We start from the raw sequence: 22,881 nt of genomic DNA on the forward strand, positions 1-22,881 counted from the left end.
GCCTGCGTCACCCACACCCCAGCACGACGCGGGAGCTCGGGGATAAACACAGACAGGTATGCCCCTCCTACCTCTGGGCATCGTGTCCAGCTGCGGTCCCGGCTGGAGGCCAGCAGGAGGACTGACTTGGAGCACAGCCCCACTGCGCACAGCAGCTCCGCAAGGGGGCGCTTGCCGTCACGCGGCTTCCGCTCTCTCCTCGCATTTCCGCCCGGCAGTGGGCGGTACCTCTTCTGCTCTCGCGAGAGCTGCCCGGCCCCCGCCTGCCCGCCCCGTCCTGCCCGGACGTGGCCGCGGCCCCGCAGCGCTGCGCTGCCGGCGTCACGGCCCAGAGCGGCCCGGCCCCGCCATGGCCTCCGACAGCGACACTGAGGAGTTCTACGACGCGCCCGAAGACGTGCACCTGGCGGCCGCCTCCCCCGCGCCGTGAGTCCCGCGCGGCCGCCGCCCTGCCGTGCCCTCCCCTCCCTCGGCTCGGTCCCCCCACCCCGCGCCGTTCCAGAGCTCGTTAGGGAGCTGGGAGGGCGGCACGGTGGTGGTTGGATGGGGGAAGAGGCAGCGGGGAGGTGGGGCGACTGGCGGCAGCCGTTATCCCGCTGGGGTGAGGCCAGCCTTCCTCGGGCGGGCAGGACGCAGGTCTCGGGAGAGGTGTGCGGTCAGGGCTGGTGGCACAGATTCCCCCCCCACCCTCCCGAAGTGACGCAAGGATCTGATTTCTCTGGCTCAGGAGAAGCGAGCAGGCTTCTTCAGCGCCGGGCTCGCAGTTGTTGTGTGTTAGTCAACTTGAGGTGCGCTCTGTCGCTCGTTCTTAATGGCGTTGCTGGGTTGCTGAGTATGAGGGTATGGCTCTGTGTAGTGAGTTCTGAACAGTGGTTTGTAGTGGGGTTTCCTGCACCCTGATAGCTCGAAGCTGTCTCACCAGACAGCCCAACACACTCCCTTTTAAATAGTGTATATCTTTCTGGTTTTGTGCTAAATCCATTCTATCAGTTCTGTTTTTTCACGTGGTCTGGACTAAATCTCTCCACTGTTTGACCTTGCAGGATGAGGTGCTGCTTCTCCTTTGAAGAGCAGTGAGATATGGGTTGTGGGATCCATCAGTTGAAGCTTTGATAAAGTACGGAGGGTTTGTTTTAATCAGTCAGTGGCCACTGGATGCCTTGAACAAGGGAAGGATTGGAATTGATGTAGTAAAGCTTTTCTTAACTCAGCTTTTTCCATAGCCTGGTGAAAAGCATGTGTTGGCACACCGTTCTGCAAGGTGTAGTGGGATGAGTTAACAGCATATTGTTGGAGAAAGGTGGTTATGCTCCAGTTTCTTACCTTGCCCAGGTGCTTTTGAATTGTTTTAACTCGGTAACTGAAAACAGCTGAAAGCAAGAAACAGCAAAACCTCTTCAGTGAGTTAAAATAGCCACAGCCTGAGAGGATGGAGATGGGGTAGGGTGAAGGTGTCTCATTTGTGGCTAAATGCAGAAGTGGGAAGCAGGAAACATCCATCCTTTGGTAGAAGTGGGCCATTAAATCTGCCCCAGCTGCATGTCCTACCTTTTATTCGATACAAATAATGCTCTGTCCAGATTTGCAAGTTTCCCCCACCTGTATTAAGTAGGACTTGCTATAGAATTAGTGAAAAGAAGCTAAAGCTGAAGTTCTTTTTGGTTTTGTATTGCTCTTCCATAACCTAGGAGAGTGCATAATGGATTCAGATTGATGGCATCATTAAGGAGGTGATCTTGGAAGGCCTAGTTTGCCATACAGATACTGAATCTGTCTCTGTCTGATATTCAGTCTGTACTAACGATATAGAGAGTATTTTCTCTAAATAAGCTTCAGGATTTCCTGAGAGCTAATTTCACATTTATATTGAGTTTTGTAGGTTTGTTCTGACAGCTTTGTAGGTTGCAGTTCTGACACCTGTACGTATGTGTAATGGCACTGAGTTGGGACCCACCAAATAGTGAAAGCCTTGTGAGAGGAAGGGCAACTGAGAAGTGCATGTTAGCATTTGCATTTTGAGTTATTTCCTTACATGCCTGTGTTCTGGTATCAGCAAAAACACATAGGATATATACAGCATATACTATAAACAGCTTTTTGCAAAGTAGTGCAGATAGATTTGCCCTCATTAGAAGTGTGAATTTTGTAGTTCCCTCCTCTCTTCCCTGTATGGGGAAGTTTAGTAATTGCTCATATAGAAATTCTGAAGTGGTGACCTCTTTGCTCTTTGGCTGTTTTACTCGTTACTGCTGTGGTGTGAGTGCATTTTTCAAGTTGTGTGTGAGCTCCCAGTTCCCATTAAGTCAGTAGCTACCAATGATCAGATCCCTCTCTCAAGGAAAGCACCATATTCACATCCTTAAGTATGAGTATCACTGGTTCTATGTAAGGATTAATGAGCAAAAAAGTTGGAATTAGTTACAAAGTGTTTGTGATGTGATAACTGATCGACATAGCTCTCCAGGACTGCTGACTTCGTGTATGACTCTGCATTTGGTATGTGTATGGACATCTCAAAGCTTACTAGGTCCAAAGCAATGTCTGTTTCTGTAAGCTTTTCAAGATCCTAGGTAGCTGGTCAGTGAAGGCATCTGTGCTGTGACCAGTAGGGTTGAGAGGGAGAGGAAGTGTGGCAGAAAACAGCTTGATTTAACCTCTGGCACTCTGCTTTCTAAAGAATGTAACTAGAAAAAAGGTCAAGAGCAAACCTCAGAAATTATTAGAGGCACAAAGGAGGATGTCAGCTGTGAGAGAAGGAGAACATGAAGTAAGGCACGCTTGTTTGGATGCAGGCACATCACTCTATTTCTTATAAATAAACACATTTCACCTACTCTGTAATGAAGAATTGCCAAATATTATAGCTTGAGTATTATATACTTACAATAGTAAGGGGTGAGTTTGTTCCTGGTATACTCAACAACAAAAAAGAGGTAAAAAAAGGCAAAACGCACTCAATTCGAAAGATGGTGTAGGTAGACATCTATCTTCTGATGCATTAAGAAATTTAACATTGAATTCTAACATCAGTAGTCCTGTTGTTCTGAAGTTGTTTCAGTGCTTTTCCTGAGGAATCAAGTCTCTAGGAAGCTAGGCACAGTGAAGCTGTGCCCTCTTTATGCATGGGATGTGCTTAGCACAGCTTTCTTGTTGGCGTGGGATAGCTGATGTGCAAACCTGAAGTTGGCAGGAAGCAGTGTGTGTCTGTTATGTTGGTGTAGTTACTTGTGGCACTGCAGAGAAGTGCTTGTGTCCCAAGCTAGCTGTGGATCCGAGGTTTCTTCTTTCCATGGGTAGCTCAAACAGCACTGTGCAGCAGTGCACGGGCTGCCACAGAGAGCTGCATAGAGAATAACTCCAGCTTCCAAGCCAGCCCTTAGTTAGAGAGAAGAAAACATCACATATCTCTGCACACTGAAGGCCACCAATAAATTCTGAGCTGGCTGCAGGTGAAGCTGTACCTTTAGTATAACATTCTGCAATTATGAAAGCACTTCAAACCCTGTTTGAACAGGTACTGCACCAGAGCTACTAGTGGGAGCAGTGGCTTCCTTTAGGCTGCTTGGTGCTGGGGTGAGTTCTACAGCTGAATAAGCACAGAGATCTTCTTGTTGGCATTCAGATTAGTCAGACATGTGCTATGTTTGTGCAGGCGAAGTAGTATTTCGACTGTTGCCCAATCTTTGTAACTTTTAACCCTTTCTTTAACTTTTAACCCCTCCCTTTGTTACTGGTGGTATCATGTAAGGATACTGAAGTTAGAAGTGTTTTACTTGAAATGCAATCTGCAAAATCTATTCTAAAATATTGTAGTGGAAATACTGAGTCAGGGCTTGAAGCAGTGATGGAGCACCTGGTGGGAAGGCAGGGCCAACCCAGGGGAGCTCAGGTGCATGCAGTGTGCCTGAATGGAAGGGGTGGAGCCAGGATCCACCCCTCCCAGACATCATTTAAGGGTGGGCCGTGGAGGCAAGAGGGATCTTGCTGGAGATCCCTGCATGCCTGAGGCCCTCTGAAGGTAAGCAGCTTCTTTCCTATGTTTCTCTGCCCATAGCTGTTGGATTTGAGCAAATCCTTGCTTGCTGCAGCCTATGATCTTGCTGCTCTGCTGTCATTGCTGTGCTTCCCATTGCGTTACAAATGTAATCCCATTAGCTACTGAGCAGTCCTGTGTGAAAACAAAATTAAGTCTTTCTGTTCTTCTGTATTGTGTCAGTGAAGCATCAGAGTGGGATGCCTTTGTTTTTGTTTTCACAAAGCTAAGTATTTACGAGTTAAGGCGGGTGGGAAGGGCAGCTACATTGTTTGAACCTCACATTGTGTGTTACTAGTGAGGGAGTGATTTGCCTGCAGCAGAAGGGATCTGCTGAGGGCTGGGAAGTGTGTTGATAGAAAACTGTACAATCTTGTTATCAGGATAAGACTCGGCGTTTTATTATCTATCAGCGTTCTGAAAATCTCATTGAGACTGCAAGTTTGGGATGTAGTAAAAGTTGGCAGTTCACTGATTGGATTGCGTGGTGACCTGAAGAGAAGTAATTATATGATACCAGTCCCCAGAGGTACCTCCTTCTTCTGTGTAATTAGTGAAATGAGAGGTCGTATCTGAGTGGATGCTAATGCAACCTGACTGTTTCAGAGTCTGCATTACCTATAACGGGAAATGGTTTTAAATGTGTGCTTGGTATAACATCAGCTTATTATAAAAGGATGCTAGAAATACGATTTCTGGAAGCTGGAGCTGAGAAACTGACTTGGATTAGAGGATCTCCAGTGGGCTTATGCACCTTTGACAGTAGGACACTTAATTCTTAGGAGTGTTCTGTGTAAAGGAGCAGTGTGTCAGAAGCATTCACTGCTTGTCTGAATCGAGTATGCTTCAGGTAGAGGAAGGCTGTTAGAGACTGTTTGATATGAAGCTTACTGTTGAGATGTTTTTTTCCTGGAGCATAAGTCTGTCTTCTCTTTCTTACAGGTCACCATCAAAAGTTGGATCCTTTGTACTGAAGGTGAGTTTCTTAAAATCAATTGGATGTAAGCATTTCTATTTAACGTACGTGTGCTGTGGTAGTCCTAACATCTCCTGGGGAAATGGTAGGCTTTCCTTGCTGGAGGGAGCAGATATTCTGCTTGTATCTCTTAACGTTCCAGCTTTATTTTTAGGGAACATTAACATACCTTGAAGCTAATCTTATTCTAAAAATTAAATTTGCAAATGAATTGAGCTGCACTTAACTGCTACACTACCCTTTTTCAGGTGATTTATGAATAGCAAGCAGGTTTTCCTGGGACCTGGGTTTTTTGGTCCTGATATATCTGAAATGCTTGACTTTATTCTCTTCAGTCTTCAAAACAAGCAAAGTCTGTGTGTGTACTTCAGAAACCCCCCCAGTAAGTGACACAAAAATACAACACTATGCTTAGCTGATGGAGATGGCATTGCCACTTCCCACGCAGGTAATTGGTGTGCTGCATCTGTGCACAGTGACAGCACAGCTCAATCTGACACCAATAAAGTAGATGAAAAGTTGGAGTACTGTACGAATTGCACTATTTCTGGTCTCAGAAGGGCCCATGGTGGTACTGTGCAACACTTACAGGGAGTAAAGAAGGATCAATGTTTTGTCCTGACAGATCAAAAATGCTGTGTTTGTCAGCACTGTTAGAAAGCAGGCGATGCCCTCTGCTCTGGTATCACAGTGATACTGGATCCTATGGCATCTCTTGTGGAGCAGCCATCTATTATTTTGTGTCCTACTTAGTAACTTATTGTTAAAGGGATGTTACACATTTAAACCTTTCAAGAGATGTAACTGCCATTCTGACTAAGCTCATAGCAGCCTAACTAACTTGGATGTCTTGTTGGCTGATATGTAGAGGATTTTCATTATCAGGTTTTACGTGTTACTTAGGGCTCTTACTTTTTGTGTCTTCCTGAGTCATTGTTTCTGAAGCTGAAACACTAGTTCTCCCTCTGCCTGATACCATATCAGTTCTCTGAATGTGTGACTAATGGTATAGTTTGTCTTGGAGTAGGTAAGGAATATTCCTGAAGTCCAAAGTTTAACAGGTGTATGAGATTAAGTCAACAATATTAGAAATTAATGTAGTGGGCTACTGTAGGAACTGATTGCACTTAAATTCCTAAGTTGTGTCTTTGAGGATAAATTTTTAGAGATAAAAAAAAAATAGAACTTTTCATCCAAATGTTCTGAAAATATTCTTGTTTTTTTTTACTTCAGTAATTCCATTTGTTCTGCTGCAGTTAATTTAGATTTCAGAAGGATCTATGTGAAGATGACTGATAGCAAAAGTAGACAGTGCTAGATGTAGCTGTTGTAGTTGAAGGTAAGACTCTGCATTGGAACCATAAAGGAATACTTAGGATCACATCATAGATCTGCCTGACTTAACCTGTTTATTTCTGGTAGTGGTTCTATTTTCTAAGTGGTGATAAAGCAGTTCTTGCATCCTTTCCTACAATCTGATGAAGAGCAAAGTATTTTTAAATAGCTTTTCTTTGCTCTGGATTCTTAAACATTTGTTTCCTCTAAACTTCATGCTGCCAGGGAAACACTAAATGTTGAACTGCCTTTTGTTTACTGACGTGCACACTGACTGTGTGTAGCAGTGTGAAATGATCCTCATGTGTACTGTACATTACTTCTTCCAGGTAGAGGTAGATGCTTATTCAGTAATGGATGAGTATGTGGCAGTGTTTTTTTCCCTTATGCTCAGTTCAGTTTGTTGTAGCTGTACACAGTCTTACTCAAGAACTTCTCACTACATCTTCCTATGCCCTTTTTTCATAGGATGTGGACAGCAAGCTGCACAAAGCTGGAAATGAAACCTTTGTACAAGAAATGAAGCAAGATGATTCAAAAGAGGTTAGTTAAATACTGCTTTACACTTCTGTGCTCACACTGGAAATATTTAACATGAATGAGTTGTCATCCAAAAACCAACAGATTTGTGACTTCTGTTAGTGAGAGTATTCATCTGAAGAGTGAACATCAAGGTAAGTATTGTAAAAACATATTTAAGATTTGCTAGCTTTTAATTATTTATTTTGTAGGTTCATATATAGCAGTACATGAAAACTCAAAGAGACAAATAACTTCTGATGCAGAAATAACTGTCTCTCAAATTAAAGAGGGAAGAAAATTATTTTGTTTCATTGTTCAGATGCAGCTATTTCTGCATCTAGGTTCTAGTTGACAGAATTTTTAGACAAAATATGTTTTGTATACAAGGTAACTCTTGAAGGGTTTTTCTGGTTATTGGACAAACTGAGTGGTAAGCGTTCCCCAGGAGTGTCTGCTGTTTAACAGTGCAACGTTGGGTTTTTTTAATTATTTCCTTAGATTATTGACAGTATTATTGAAGAAAGCCAGAAGGCACAGCAACTTGATGATGATTCTTTAGCTTCTAGAGGGAAAGAACTGACTGTTGCAACTTCAGATGCAAATGCGTGGATTTCTGGAGCAGATATTGTTAATAGTGTTCCAGAAGTACTAGCAGCTAAAGCTCCATTACAAGAAGATCCAAGTGAACCAGTGTGTCAGAGTGAGTGTGAGGATGCTGAATTGGAATCTGGGAAGCTTTTGTTTACTTCTGAGGAACAGGAAACTGATAAACTAACAAAAGTAACAAATACAACTGACCATAAAAAGGTTGAAACAGAAGCACAAGAAGAAACCTCAAAAAATGAGGCCACAACAGGCAAGAAAGAGGTAAATAATTTAGAACAAGTGACTTCAGATGTATCTACCAAAGACCCTCCTACAACAGAAGAGATGCCTCCAGCAAAACCACCGAGGCAGCTTACTGTGGAACCTGATATAGTTGCTAGCACAAAGAAGCCTGTTCCAGCACGGCCACCACCTCCAACAAACGTTCCTCCTCCGAGACCACCACCGCCTGCACGGCCTGCTCCACCGCCCCGGAAAAAAAAGAGTGAACTGGATTTTGAAGTACAAAAACCTGTTTTAGAAGGCAAGTAATCTGTTTATTTTTGTCTTCTGAGTGAAGAATTGTTTGATCGTGTGTTTTCAGTTTAGTTGACCTGTAGGCGAAAAAAGACCTTTAACGGTTTAAACTTCTTATAGTGTATAAAAAAGCCTTTTACAAATGCTTGTAATTCATGGGCTCTCTTGCAAACTAACACATTTTACCAAAAGAGCTATTTCTGGAGCAAGGAGAATTGGACACATCAATACAGGAACTAAGGAATAAAAAATGAAGACTTCAAATGAAGTATCTGCAGTCTCTATTAGGGCAGAAATACAAGTCAAGGTGTAGGCTGAGGGCTCATGTAAATGAGTATCCTGGGTTACTAGGAAAATAACCAAAAGAGAAAAAAACAATTAACAAAAGTTAAAAAGACCAAGTGTGAAATCACACCTGTGTCCCCTGCTATGTATGAACTATGTAATTGTTGTGACAGACTTAGAGATGCTTGATGTAAAACTAATGAACAGTAAGTTGTTAGAAAATGTCAGGACTCCAGTAACCTCTGTAGCCTGTCTGTGGCTCTTATTGTGCTCCTTTTCCTGATATGAATCTCTTTTCAGTTCCTCGAGAGAATTTCACAGCTGGTGGTCTTTTAACTCCAAGTGCAGTGACAGAGGTCATGCCCAAGGATTCTCAGCCTTCTTTGGATTTGGCAAGTGCAACTAGTGGAGATAAAATAGTCACTGCACAGGTATTGGGAAATGGCTTCAAGTCAGAATCACTAACATTTTCTGTGATTCCATTGTTACAGTAGAGATTATGTATCTTCTTTCTGCAAAATTTCAGGAAAATGGAAAAGCAGCTGATGGCCAAACAACAAATGAAGTACTTGGACCACAAAGACCCAGATCTAATTCTGGAAGAGAGCTCACAGATGAGGTATGAATAAAAGTGGTGTATACACAGAGCTTTTTTCTGCTTGCTTTTTCCAGTCTGCTGATTTAACTGCAGTATTCACACCTTGCTCTTGCCCTTTGATCCATTATAAGCTGTGACCAGAGGCTCAGATAGAAGTGATGGCATACTGGCTTTGTCTGTTTAAGGACCACGTAAAGTCTTCGTGGTTCTTGAGTCATTTGATGCAGTAATGTTTAGAAGCATGAGCTGTAATGGACCTGGGATGTTGTGAATTTGTGCTTGTAGCTATGCAAGCACATTGCAAGATCAATGTGGGGGAACACTAGCAATACTGATAATTTTTTCCTGCACTGAAAACAGGAAGGAGTCAGAAACAAGAGAATGACTTTTCCAGCATTGAAAAGTAATTTATTTGGTTAATAACTTCAGTTAATCCTCGTGATGTTGTCAAAGTGTTGTCAGTTTACTATTGCTCAACAGGTGTATTTGTGTTCAAAAAAAACCTTTTTCTGTAGTACTTGATGGGTTTAAATACTCTCTAACTGTAGGTGGGGATTCTTTGCCTAAATCTAAAATCTGCTAAAATATCTGAAAGGGGGATGCTTCAGAATAATTCTATGTATGCTTGATATTAGCATGGCGTGTGTCAGGTAGTCTGATGCTTGTATAGCTGCATTTCTAGTCTATACAATCAAAGCTTGTGATGACATATAATTGTTTGCTACTCACAGTATTTGCACTAATGTCCTGATGGCAAGATTAGCTCGAACTTTCTACAATATAGTGAACTACAGGATCTCTCACCACTACAAATAATCTGTAAGACTGGATGATTTCTGTTTTGACCTTGAATTCACACCTTATTTTCTCCATAGGAAATTCTAGCAAGTGTAATGATAAAAAACCTTGATACAGGTGAAGAAATACCCCTGAGTTTGGCAGAAGAAAAGTTGCCAACAGGCATTAATCCACTCACTTTGCATATCATGAGGAGAACTAAAGAATATGTCAGGTATGAATGTCGATAGCTTTAAACTCTTTCTAATATTGTTGCTGTCATAATTTTTTTTATACAGGCAAAAGAGTCCCAATCCAACTGTCTCTCATTTGCATGTTTAATTCCCTGTTCTGTATGAGCAAGGTTATTCATTGGGGCGACAGAATAGTTCATTGAATTTTTCTAATTTAACTGAAAGGTGATGATAGTACTGCAGTGTGTGCCTGCGGTCACTGTAGCTACTACTGAGAGTTTTTCCAGCTCTGTCCAGTGCTTTGAGCCTTTCTCATCTTTAAAACTGAATCTGTTTGTAAAATTCAAATTAAAAACCAACATTTTGATCATCAGGAAATTCAGTTTAGAAACAATTTATTTCTAAGGTTTAGATTTACGTGTATTATACATTAAAAAAAAACTTTTTTTGCATTGCTGCTTTATTAAATGTTCACTTCCATAGAACTGTTCCTTTAACATGTAGGACACATATGCAGTTTTAGTATCGAGATTCCTAAAAAATGAAAGACTTGTTTTATCACTTGGTTAACATCATGTCCAAGTGTTTCCAACACGTGATGCAAAGGAATGAGGTGGGATCCTAAAATGCAGATCTGACTTCACTGGTTTTTCATTGCTTGTTGACAGTAAGATTTCATACTGAATAACTTCTGTATTTCCTAGTAATGACGCAGCACAATCTGATGATGAAGACAAAATGCAGACACAGCAGACAGATACTGATGGAGGAAGGTTAAAGCAGAAAACGTAAGATACTGTTTCATGTCCTTACTAAGAAGTATTAGATTTCATTTTCAGCTGCAACTCCACTTCTTAAATCCAAACAAGTGGTGTCTGAAATTACCTGAGCTTATTTTTCTGCAGTTAAAGATTACACGACTGCTGGCGAATTAAATGCTTATTTTTAGAAACAGTGATGGAAAACAATAATACTGCATTTCAAATCAAAGCGATTGATTTGTAGTAAGAAAAAATAAGAATTTGCCACTGTTGTATTGAATTAAATGTCCTTGCTTTTTAAGGACTCAGCTGAAAAAGTTCCTTGGCAAATCTGTAAAGCGAGCGAAGCACCTTGCTGAGGAATATGGTGAACGTGCTGTAAATAAAGTCAAGAGTGTTCGAGATGAAGGTCAGTGACTTGATTTCTATGCCTGACCCCTCCACCCACCAAATAAATCTGTTTATTCTTGGACTTCCCAAAATCAAAACTGTCTGGTGGGGCATATGCTACTGTATGCCAACAGAGTACAGGTCAGGTTTGTAACTCAGTAGGCATTCTCAGGTTACAAGGATGGTTTCTTTTGTAGCAGTTGGTGAGGTTTGTTTTGGCCAAGCCTGTTGAATAGTATGATTTTCATTTTCATATCTAGGCAGCTTTCTCACAACATAACAATCTTTCTTGAGGAGTTATTCCGTCAGAGTTGGAAGTTGGGATTTTCTTAATTGCTTTAATAAAGTCAGAAGAACACATGACGGTCAGTGCTCTATCCCCATACAGCTGGAACTCCTGGTAGATGTTTTTCTGAAAACAACTGGCTTGTCTCTTTGTTTCAGCAGTTTTCCAGACAGGTATCTAGTACTTCAGTAGGCCAGTCTAACCACTGCCAGAGAGACTTAAGTTCCATCAAACTGCTGCACTTCAGGATCCTGATGATATGTTGCCACTGGCTTTTTGCCCCAGCTTTTCTGCAGTTCTTCTGCTTTGTGGGCAAACCAACGTGCCCTTTCTGCATGTTGTCAGAAGAAACCAGTTTGATTAAATCTGTTGTTTTCAGCGTGAGTTAAACTGGCAGAAATTGCTACGTGCAGGATGTGCTGAATGCAAAACCTGGTGCAAGGAACAGAGCAGAACAAAAATTTATGGCAGTTACTATGAGTGCTGAGTGTTTGGATTTACTGCTAACTGAAATTAGTGTAGGTATATTTTTAGACTTTGATGCAACAGTGTTTTTGTTTTGCTTTAGGACCTTAAAACTATCAAAATTTTCTAATTCAAGACCGAGCTGCTACCAAAAAGTATTGGCATATATTTTTGTTACCAGAAGGTGTGCTGCAACAGTCTGAATTTGTGTTCCTCTTAGTGTTCCACACAGACCAAGATGATCCTTCTTCCAGTGATGATGAAGGGATGCCATATACAAGACCAGTTAAGTTCAAAGCAGCACATGGCTTCAAGGGACCTTATGATTTTGAACAAATTAAAGTTGTTCAGGATCTCAGTGGAGAGCATATGGTATGTCTTAAATTTCCATTTGTGGTTTTGTTGAATCTGTCAGCCTAAAGTTCAACTTTTAGGCTTTATATACTTGATGACTTTCAGAAATGAGACTGTCATATTTCTTCTTGAAGGGCAGTTCCATTCTGTAAAATTGATATTCTGGTGAGAAATAAAAACTTGACTGATTTGATCAGATTTTTCAGTGAAAAGAAAAGGGTAACTGGATATGAGAGATTCCACATAATTTTTCCTCTAAAGAGCTTGTGTTCAGTGGTAACTTAGTTTTCCTGATTTCTGCAATTAGAAATGTAGGCAAAAATAGACTGTGATCCACTGACTGTGAGCACAGAGCAGCAAGTTTGACCCAGTCAGCAGAAACTAAACTTATGTGCCCACAACAAATATAAACTTAATGAACTGAAATACTGGATGAGATCTGGAGGCAAGAGTGGGGAGAGATTAATGGGGTGTGTGAACTGGAATGATAAGGAGGGAAGAGATTGGAATGTGATACTTCTAAAGAGGGAACTGTGGAGGATGAGCCACAAAACTTCCCATTATCACGTGCTCACCTGTGGAGTCTGAAATTCATTCATTCTGGTATTTCTAGGTTCTTTTGCTGACAGCTGTTGTGCAACAACATTTGAAGCTGTCCCTCATGTTTAAGTGTAAGGATAAGGATAATGGCATATAGCAGTCAGTTTGACTGGAGAGTTCTAACTTGTCCTCCAAAACAAACATTCCCAATCCTGGAGGCTGAGCACGTTCCTATCAAGACAATAGTTGACTTCTTAGAACTTATAAATTCCTCAAATGCATTTTAAAAGGGAGCTATCTTGGTGTGGTCAAATACGTACTATCCATTAAATAACAGGCAGAGGATGAAATATTGCTTGTGTAGTACTGTGTTCTTATTGATTGACTCTTTGGGCTTTGTGTTGGATAAAAAGTTGCTGTCACAAGCTTTGCAAAATCCTCATTTAATGTGTTTGTATTTTTATATATAGTACTTGTTTAGGGTGCTGGAATTGTCATAAGCATAACTTCCCCAAGGGGGAAAAAATAAAATATCACAGCTTGATCTAACTTCAAGCACAGCTACAAACATTTGCCACTTCTGCACATCAGCCCTGCTTTGCTGACTGTTAGTGAGCTTACCAGATTCATATAGAGCACTGAGATGGCACTGAGCTGCCTTATCTCTGCTCTTCTGCAACGTTCTGCCCTGTATGTTATGCTGTCCACCAGTTTTAACCATTACCTTTCAGTGCCTTGATCTGCAATTTGTTTTCTTTGTGGTGTCTCTGTGTGTCCTGAATCACATCTGTTGACATCATAGAAAAGCATTTTTTGCATGGGGGGGACACGTTATGCAACTCAAACCTTGATCTCCTTATTTGCACAGGGTGCTGTTTGGACCATGAAGTTCTCTCACTGTGGTCGATTACTTGCATCTGCAGGACAGGACAACGTAGTGAGAATATGGGTTTTAAAAAATGCTTTTGACTACTTCAATAATATGCGAATGAAATACAACACAGAAGGTATCTTTCCACATATCACTACAGTTCTAAAATATTAGAAATGGTAGTGATGTAGATCTTAGAACTGATTGTGGAGTTTCTGCTTCTGTTCCAGGCCGTGTCTCACCTTCCCCATCTCAAGAGAGCCTCAATTCTTCCAAGTCTGATACTGATACAGGGGTACGTACACCAGATATTGAGAGGGTTTAGATACTGGAGGGTGGTTGCACTGTTCTGCAATGGCAAATCTTCATTGCTCCTTTATCCAAACACATTTTAAATAGTTTTTGGCCTGAGCTATAGACAAAACGTTTTGTCAGTATTCTTTGGTCAGATACTGTTATGCCACATATCTGGGAAGCAAGCAAGAGACAAAGTCACTGAGTTTAATACATTTTGAAATCTGCTTTGCTTCCCTGTGGCCTTCTGCCATTGTCTTGTAGAGTAGATTTCTGGAAGAAGTACTAAAGGGGAAAAAACACTATTGAATGTCCTGGCATGGTGTTTTGCCTCAGAGCATTATTACTTCTGGTTAACATCTGCCTTGATATTCTGTTTTCTAAGTAAGGCCAAGCTGAACAATAGCAAATTGGGAAGGCTGTTGAAGCATGATGTTGTTTACATGTCTGTATAGAATAAAATGGAACATCACAGACAGAGGTATTAAGACACTGTTATTTGTAGAGTGTTCAGATACTTTCCTGAACGTGTCATTAAAATCAACACATTCAGGATTTTTCTGGTTTTGGTAGTGTAAGAAACAGATGATGAAACTGGGGTTTAATTGAAGATTTGTAGCAGTAGTATTATTTAATGTGTGCTTTTGTTGGGGAGGGGGAATGTGTCCTTACCCCTAGATAAGTGAATATGCCATGTACTAGTGAGATGTTGGTTTGAGTTGATTTTTACATGGGAGCTTTTGTATAAGAAGTTCTAGTTCTTGTTTTGCCACTGTCTATCCTGAAAGGCCCTTTTGTTAGGAAGTTAGCATTCTTGATGTGCATAACAACACTGAAGCTTTAACACACAGTTTATTTTCTAAATCAAAGTAAGGTTTTAAATTTGGTGTACTTGGTTCCAAAAGATTCTTTGAATGTCTGCTTAAATTGCTGCCAAGTTTATCCTGTTGAATAAGAGCTGTGTTGATGGACAGTGTAGACCTGCTTGGTTTTGTCATTTCAAGATGATATTTCACAGCACATTTGTGCTTGAAAATTACTATTTATTAGTACAACATTGTTTTGTATAGCTTAAGAGTTCTTCAAATTGTTATGGGCCCTATACTTCATGTAGACAGTGACTGCATTCTTTTCTAATTTTCCCAGCTAATACTTTGTTTCTGTACCCTTATCTGATAGATTTGCAGTGGAGTTGATGAGGACCCAGATGATAAAAATGCCCCATTCCGACAACGACCATTTTGCAAATACAAAGGGCATACAGCAGATCTCCTTGATCTTTCCTGGTCTAAAGTAAGGCACCTTAATACAGGCTGCACAGTTCTCCTGCATTTTCATTGTTTTTTTTTATATCAAATGCCATTGGAACCATACATCTAAACAGTTTGGAATAATCATTGACTTTAAGAGAAAGGGTTGGCAGAAACATCACTTACTCCATCTGAAATCGCTGTGATGAAATGAACTTGGATTTCTTTCTTGGTCTTCTTTAATTCAGTTTGTTTAAAAAAAATGCTAGTTGTGCAGTTATGTCTGATTATTTGTTACTGAAGTAAGTTAAAATGCTTAGAGTTGGAGGAGAGGACTTCCCACTGAGCTGTTCTGTAATTCCTTATTTATGGTGTTAACAGTTTTTCTTGTCTTTTGTGTACTTCACTGCTTTTTATGCAAATTGGATAATTGTCCATATTGGAAGACTGTTGCCATTTTCTTTTAGACTGGTTGAAGGATCTTAGGAGATCCTCTTAGCCCTTCTCAGGAGCTCATTGTGCTGTTTTTCTCATGACTACTTTTCCAAGCACTCATTTCCACTGAGACTCTTCCAGGAGGAGTTTTGTAACTGAACATGGGTGTTCTGGGCTTAAGGAAAGCATCACTCAGTAACTTGGATAAAACATTTCTTTCTGAAAGAATATAGCATTGAATTTCATGGCAGGGGAGGAATTGATGAGACTTGTTTCCCTTAGCATTTAGGATACTTGATTTCTGGAGAGTTGCCTTTCCTGAAACATGCTGTGAGTTGTTGGGGTTTTTCTTGTGTTTGTGTGTGAGAGGAGGCAGTCCTGATGCATGCTGTTGCTTTAAGAAGTTTCAGAAATCTTCCCTGCAGTCCCACCCAAGTTTCTTCAGTCTCAGGGGTGGGGAACCTGCTAACATTACAGTGCATTGCAGTTACAGTCAGTGCCCTAGAAATGTTGTGCTAAAGAAAATTGCAGCATCTCATTAAGTTACATAATTTAGTGGGATGGTGTTAAATGAAAACTGGTAAATATATTAATCAGTCATGAAGCACTGGAGCTTTGTTGGGCTGATGCTTTCTGTAGTTGCAAGAAAGCTGTACAAAGCATTACAATCCAAGCAAAAAGGCATGGTGTCAGATTGCTTCTATATTTTTTTTATTTCTGTGCCTATTAGTCACCATGGGGTTCCTCTGTTCCACAGAATTACTTCTTGCTTTCTTCCTCTATGGACAAAACTGTCCGTTTATGGCACATATCAAGAAGAGAATGTCTCTGTTGTTTCCAGCACATAGACTTTGTCACTGCTATAGCCTTCCATCCAAGGGTAAGTGTAATGCTCTTGTTTCTTCTAGAGGCAGAATTTGAGATTGTTTTACCCCTTTATTTATACTTTTAATCCACACAAACTATTATTAAAGTTATCCCATTGGATAAAATTCTAGAACAGTCTTTTCATCTCCACTAAACATCACCAGGAGTGTCTGTGTTTAACCATTTGTAGGAATAAGGTGGGATGTGAACTGCCTGTGTGCTGACAACATCACAGCAGGCATAGGTTTGAGTAACTCAGCTGACAGGGTCAGTATTTCTGCAGCTTCTGTTCAGAAGCAAAAACGTAATTGTTTTAACAATGAACAGTGCTCCAGATTGAGGTACTTTGTTTTGTAGGCTGCTTGTGTGTAATATTGTCAAAAAACTCTTAAGTAATTAAACTCCATTTGTCAGTAACTTGAATATCTTTTCTCTCATCTTAAACTTTGTAATCAACACATTCCTGCAGAGGAGTTTGGAAACAAAGCAGGAAGGGTTTAAGGAAATATTTCCAGGCATACTTAGCACAAGTGGAGATTAATGCAGTGTGTCCTCTCAGGATGACAGGTACTTCTTAAGTGGTTCGCTGGATGGGAAACTCCGACTCTGGAACATTCCTGACAAAAAAGTGGCGTTATGGAATGAAGTGGATGGGCAGACAAAATTGATTACAGCTGCCAACTTCTGTCAGAATGGCAAATATGCAGTAATAGGCACATATGATGGAAGATGCATCTTCTATGACACAGAGGTAAGAAAGTTTTTGGGGTGGTTTCCTCATGTTAAGCAATAAACGGATGTAAAAGTCACGCTTTTTATTTAATATTATTTAAGTATCAAGAGACAAAGCTTGTTAGAACCTGAAACAAAATGGTTTTAAACTGATTTTCTTTCAAAATTATTTCAAATAAACATGACTTTTAATTTCTTTTCAGCACCTGAAATATCATACACAAATACATGTGCGTTCTACCAGAGGCCGAAATAGAGTTGGAAGAAAAATTACTGGCATTGAACCCTTGCCTGGGGAAAATAAGGTACTGCCTTTCAGTAAAAGCTTGACTCAGTATTGGAGTCTTGTACTTGTAGCTAATGCTCCTTAAGTTTTTGTTTGCTCAGTTAAGCTTTGTTTGCCATAATCAAAATGAATTAGGATTTTTTACACTCCTAAAATGAAATTGTTCTTGCATATTTTAAACTGTGGAATACTGACTAGTGGTAAAATGTATACTTAATTCTACTCTGAATAATGTAAAGCTTAGAAAATGTTTATAGATTAAGTGGCTTTCAGTGGAAATTTCTTTGGCATAACTAACCTCTCCAAATCTAATGTTTGTTTGGAAACATTCTTTGTACAGAAACAAAAAAAATGCTGAAAGTTCAAGGTGGATACTCAAAAAATGTGTACTCTGTTCTTTGGAATCAGTTCTTTTGCTTTGGTCTGAACTGAAGTCTTGTGTTAAAAGATGGAGAATGAACTCCTTGGTTGTGCTAATTGTTTCCACTTCTAACTTTTTTCATTTCTTTCTAGATACTGGTAACATCTAATGACTCCAGAATTAGACTGTATGACCTAAGAGATCTGTCTTTATCTATGAAATACAAAGGTTATGTGAACAGCAGCAGCCAAATCAAAGCCAGCTTTAGGTAAGGCAGTATTACAGCAAGAGAGTTGCTGAATTTTGGAGATACAAAGCCTCTATACTTCATCCACAGTTAGAATATTCTGTATACCTTGGTACAAATCTGAGCCTCTGAAATGTTTTATAGCTCGGGATACAAATGTAACAGAAGGCTTTAATTCTACAATAAGGTTCTACTAAATGTGAACTTAGTCTGACTGCACTTGTAAAGTTGCAAGTCATCTGGAGAACTGTTGTAATGCTTATGTGAGCATCCAATGCAAGTAATGTTCTTTCTATCTTCAGCCATGACTTTACATACATTGTAAGTGGTTCAGAAGATAAATATGTTTATATTTGGAGTACCTACCATGACTTGAGCAAGTTTACATCTGTAAGAAGAGACCGTAATGACTTCTGGGAAGGCATTAAAGGTAAAAAGTCAATATTTTTATTTTATCAAAGATTTCAAAAAATTAAAAACCGGAAGAGAAGAATATTTTTCTCAGCAGAACTGTTCATTTAGTTTGAACGAATTATTAACGTTTCAAGAGAAAGGTATATTGTGATTTTTGGGTTCTTAAGTGGACTTGGAAAACCTGATCCTCAGGAGACTGATGTGTAAGATTAGGATGCATGACTGGGATGGCAAGAGATGATGTAGCTTGGAGCTTTTCCAGCTTCAGTCAGAATGTGAATGAATGTCATGTTTCCCTGGCAGAGCTGAGTTGTGTAAGTATATAATCAAAACACTTATCAGCCCTTAGATCCCTTATGAAAAAAAGTGAATTTGAAAACAAATGCAAACATTTACTTTTTCTTTCGTTATGTGACTAAAAAAAGAGCAGCTCTTCTATTTATCCTGCCTTACCATCACTCAATACCCAGGTTTTGGGGGAAATGCAGGACAGTGTTTATATTGGATGTACTCTGGAGCTCTTGCCAGTTAGTTTTGGGCACTTACAGGAGCTTCAGAGGTACTTCATGTTGTGTGCTTTGAGTTAGGAATTGACTTCATGCAGCTACCAATTGTATTGTGGGTTATTTACTAAAAAGTGTGCCTGCTATTCTTGTAAGATGAACCATTCCTTAAAATGAGGTAATGAAAATTGGGTTGTCTTTCTGAAGCACACAACGCAGTGGTCACCTCTGCGATTTTTGCTCCCAATCCTGGCTTGATGGTGTCACTGGAAACTTCTGAGAAGCAAGAAGCTGAAAGTAAAGAAGATTCTGAAACAGCAGATACCATTCCCTCTGGTAGGTGTTGAAGATGGCCTCTGCTTGATACCATAATATGAGAATACTTTCAGTGTGGGAGGGAGGCTTCTTTGGAGGAAAAGTCCTTGCAAGGGACGTGAATGTTCTGGGCTTCTTGACAGCTCTTACACTGTTAAAATCACAGGGAGCAGGAAGTGAGGGACGTAGCTTTACCCTGTGTATTTTGGCAGTATTCTTGTTAACTTGAGCTGTTAGAACCTCCTAACAGCTCAAGTTAACAAGAATACTGCCAAATATTAACAAGAATACTGCTAATACAGCTCTATCTTATATGTAATACAAAAGTCCCTTTCTTGGAAATGCAGAGATTTCCTGAAGAAATGGTTAGATAACAGTGGAGAGAGAGGAGCATCATTGATTTTTCTAATGAAAACTTGATTTATTTATTTTTAAGAAATAACAGATTTATTCTCTTTCCCTAAGGAGCACTGAAGACAGATCACACAGAAGTGCTTTTGTCAGCTGACTTCACTGGAGCGATCAAAGTCTTCATTAACAAAAAGAAATGTGTATCTTAATTGTTTTGCAACTGACAGTATAAAACCATGGTACTGTGGGATAAAAATTCCATAAATAATGTGGGCAGAAGCAGAGTATCTAATATAATAATGTTACAGGCTGATTTATTTTTAAAATCTTTATTTTATGGCTACTCAAACATTGGATTCTTGGAAAGCAGTGTCTACCTAATTAACACTTTGGCTTGTAGAATAGAAGGGAACGTGTAAGAGTAATGCTGCCAAAACATTAGACTCCAAACTTTTTGAGAAGAAGTATTTTGCAGTGTAATTGTGAACCTGCACAGATTTCTGCACGGAAACATCTTCACATCTGTGTGTGCCTTTTGGTTACATGCACTAAGTTGAAAACCTACTGGAGATTTTGGTGGTTCTTGTGGCCGCCAGGTGTTGGGAGAGAGGGGGTGGGAAGGATGGAGGAATGGCTGAAAAAATGCTGAATGATTTGGTCTGATCTTTGCACAAAACCCCATTTGAGAAAGATCATGGATTTGTAGTAGCTGTTGTTCAGAGTTTTAAGTTATGCAAGTTTTTTGATGGGTCAGCAACAACGTGTAAATGTTTTTATAAATTTCTCAACTTCAGGACGTGAAACTTTTTTTTGTTGTCTTTTAAGTGTCGTGGACTTTAGATTCCTTTCTTATATATAATTTTTTTGCACACTGGAGCACAATATTTGTGTAAAGAATTCTCTCATTCCTTGTTCACGGGCACCAGGATATGTTCACCTTCCAGATAAAATTAAGCTGCATTAGAAAGTTCTTATATTTTACAACTATGTAAAATAAACTGTTTACATTTTTTAAGCATTGTAGCTTAAAATTTTAAGTTCTTGTTTGTTTGTTTAGTGCCACTGAATTTTGGAAGTCTTTGTAAATATTCATATAAAATACCTATGAAGTAACATTCTGGGCACCCTAACCCGTGGAATGTTATTGATGGTCAAGTGTTTCAGAGGAAAAAGATGTCATTAAACTTGGTCACACACTTGGAAAGCATTGCTTCTTTTCTGTTTTGATTCACAGATTTGCCATTTGTCTGAATAGCTCTGTTCTCTGAGATCATTGGTCTTGTGTGCTCTTTTTAGTTCTGTTTTGTTTGATCCTGTCCCTTTTTTTTTTAACAGCTTTGTCATGGGGAATGGAGTACTGGGATTGGATACGGAGCAGAATTGAGAGTAGTTGTACAGTAATGTGGTGTAAGGAGGAGATTCCAGCGTGTAAAGATTCCTGTCCTGCCATTAGTGGGAGAGTGAAGATATGAAAAGTCAGGGAATTGGTCCCCCTCTCTTAATTCTCTTTTTGCTCAGGTGAATTTGATGATGACTTGATGTAGTGCTGGCTTGAACATGAAAGGAAGTTGCAAGGGATATACTGTCTGACAAAATAAATACAAAAGAAAATGGTGAGTGCTATGGAAAATTCACAGTTTACACACGAAGTATAACTTACAGATCTGAAAATACTCCTGTGCATGAGACAGAAGCAAACTGAGATTTTGGTTTTGTTCCTTTGAGCTCTGTTGAGCTCTACTCACTTGACTGAGGTGAGAAGGTGGCTCAAAAACACACTTGGTCTGTGACTCCGAATATATGCAGAAGGTTATAATTTTCCAAGGGCCTACTTATCCTTTTGTACTTCAACAGAAGCTGTTGACATCCATGTAATCCAAAATCCACTTATAAAATGCAATTGAGTATTTCCAGGAGACAGAAGTGAGATGTATGAACTAACACAACTACTTCCCAGGAATCTGTAAAGTGAGCTGTCAAAGAGAATGCAAACTTCCCTTCAAGACCTGATTTCTCCTGCTGCTGGTTCCTGTCACAGTTCGTTCTGGCAGCAAGCAGCTGTGGCTGGGAACAGGTTGTTTCTCTACTACTTTGTCTCTGAGATTTTTGTCTCCTCAAATCCTAGTGCATGTGCAGAGAACAAAAACAACAGCATCTAATGCTGTAAGAAAGGAGGGAACAGATTCTGTTGTGATAGGACACAGGGAGATGGTCTCAAATGAAAACAAGGCAGATTCAGATTGGCTGTAAAGGAAAAGTTTGTTTAGGGTGAGTGTGGTGAAGCACTGGAACCAGTTGCCCAGAGGTGTGGTGATGGACGCCCTCACCCTGGAGGCAGGGATGGATGGAGCTCTGAGCAGTGAGATGGAGCTGTAGGTCGTGTTCATTGCAGGGGAGTTGGGCTGGATGGCTCTTACAAGTCCCTTCCAACTCAAATTAATCTGTATTCCAGCAATGTCTGTTCTCTATACTCATTTCTTTCCGTCTAATTACAGGTAATTATAGATTGAGGTCTGTATATGGGCATGTTGGTTTTGATCCATTCTGTGAATGTGGGAACAGGCTGCTGGCAGCTGTTGACCAGTTCTCAGGACGTGGTACTGGGGCTGTGGTTCAGGGTTCTTTGTGCTAATGGCTGCAACTGCTGTTGCTGCTCTCCTAGCACTTTCCCAACAGCAGTGGCCTGCTACCAGGATGCTAAGGCAGCTTCTCAGTCCACGAGGCATATGTGCTTTCATAGCAATTCGGGCTTCTGTGTGGAAATCAGATCAGAATATAATGCCAAGTGTATGGAGCGTGTAGAACTAGAGAATTTTGCCTCCCCTCCAATATTTGGGTGTACAGAAATCCTGAAGCAGTGTTTGGAGTTTGTTTCTCCCATCCTTGAGGAGCTGTGGCCCTGCAGTCCTGGGAAGTCAGCAGAGGGCAGCCCTGTAACAGCGAGGAGGTCATAGCCCAAAGGAAGTGTGGATTTGCTGCTGCACAGCTGGAATATGCTCCCAGAAATCGTTAAGTGAGGAAAGTGAAGATGTAATGGTACTCATAACTCTGTTCCTCCCAACAAAAGGTCATGCCTGGGTTACTGAATCAAATGCTGGCGCTCTGCAGGAATGCAGGCCTGTCTCCAATGAAGTGAAGCAATGGGATTAATCTCCTGCTTATGGTTAATCACTTAGTGAAGTGTTTTTCTGGGATAGGTCCATCTGAAGGTGATAAATAGGTGCTCACACAACCCTGTTTCTCACTGCCTTCACTGGTTATTTTCTAACGATGTTGCATGCCTCTTACCTTGGATGGCTTGTGAGAAGTGAAGCCCT

General features: G+C 40.4%; 1 protein-coding gene across 1 annotated transcript; it reads left to right on the forward strand.

The window, feature by feature from the left end:
• The first annotated feature begins 334 nt into the window (after nt 1-334).
• Nucleotides 335-20,768, forward strand: WDR44 (WD repeat domain 44). The gene is made up of 20 exons (XM_065729385.1): nt 335-426; nt 4,976-5,009; nt 6,813-6,887; nt 7,365-7,995; nt 8,574-8,704; nt 8,800-8,892; nt 9,747-9,883; nt 10,547-10,630; nt 10,906-11,012; nt 11,965-12,116; nt 13,507-13,645; nt 13,740-13,804; nt 14,983-15,096; nt 16,246-16,368; nt 16,915-17,106; nt 17,291-17,392; nt 17,887-18,002; nt 18,284-18,411; nt 19,106-19,234; nt 19,679-20,768. Exons 1-20 carry the CDS (start codon nt 350-352, stop codon nt 19,771-19,773), a joined length of 2,724 nt encoding a protein of 907 aa, XP_065585457.1. The 5' UTR covers nt 335-349; the 3' UTR covers nt 19,774-20,768.
• Nucleotides 20,769-22,881: the final 2,113 nt, after the last annotated feature.

The sequence above is a fragment of the Cyrtonyx montezumae genome, unplaced genomic scaffold (assembly GCF_038088225.1).
Source record: "Cyrtonyx montezumae isolate F1298 unplaced genomic scaffold, pur_monq_1.0 scaffold_11, whole genome shotgun sequence".
Classification (NCBI taxonomy): Eukaryota; Metazoa; Chordata; class Aves; order Galliformes; family Odontophoridae; genus Cyrtonyx; species Cyrtonyx montezumae.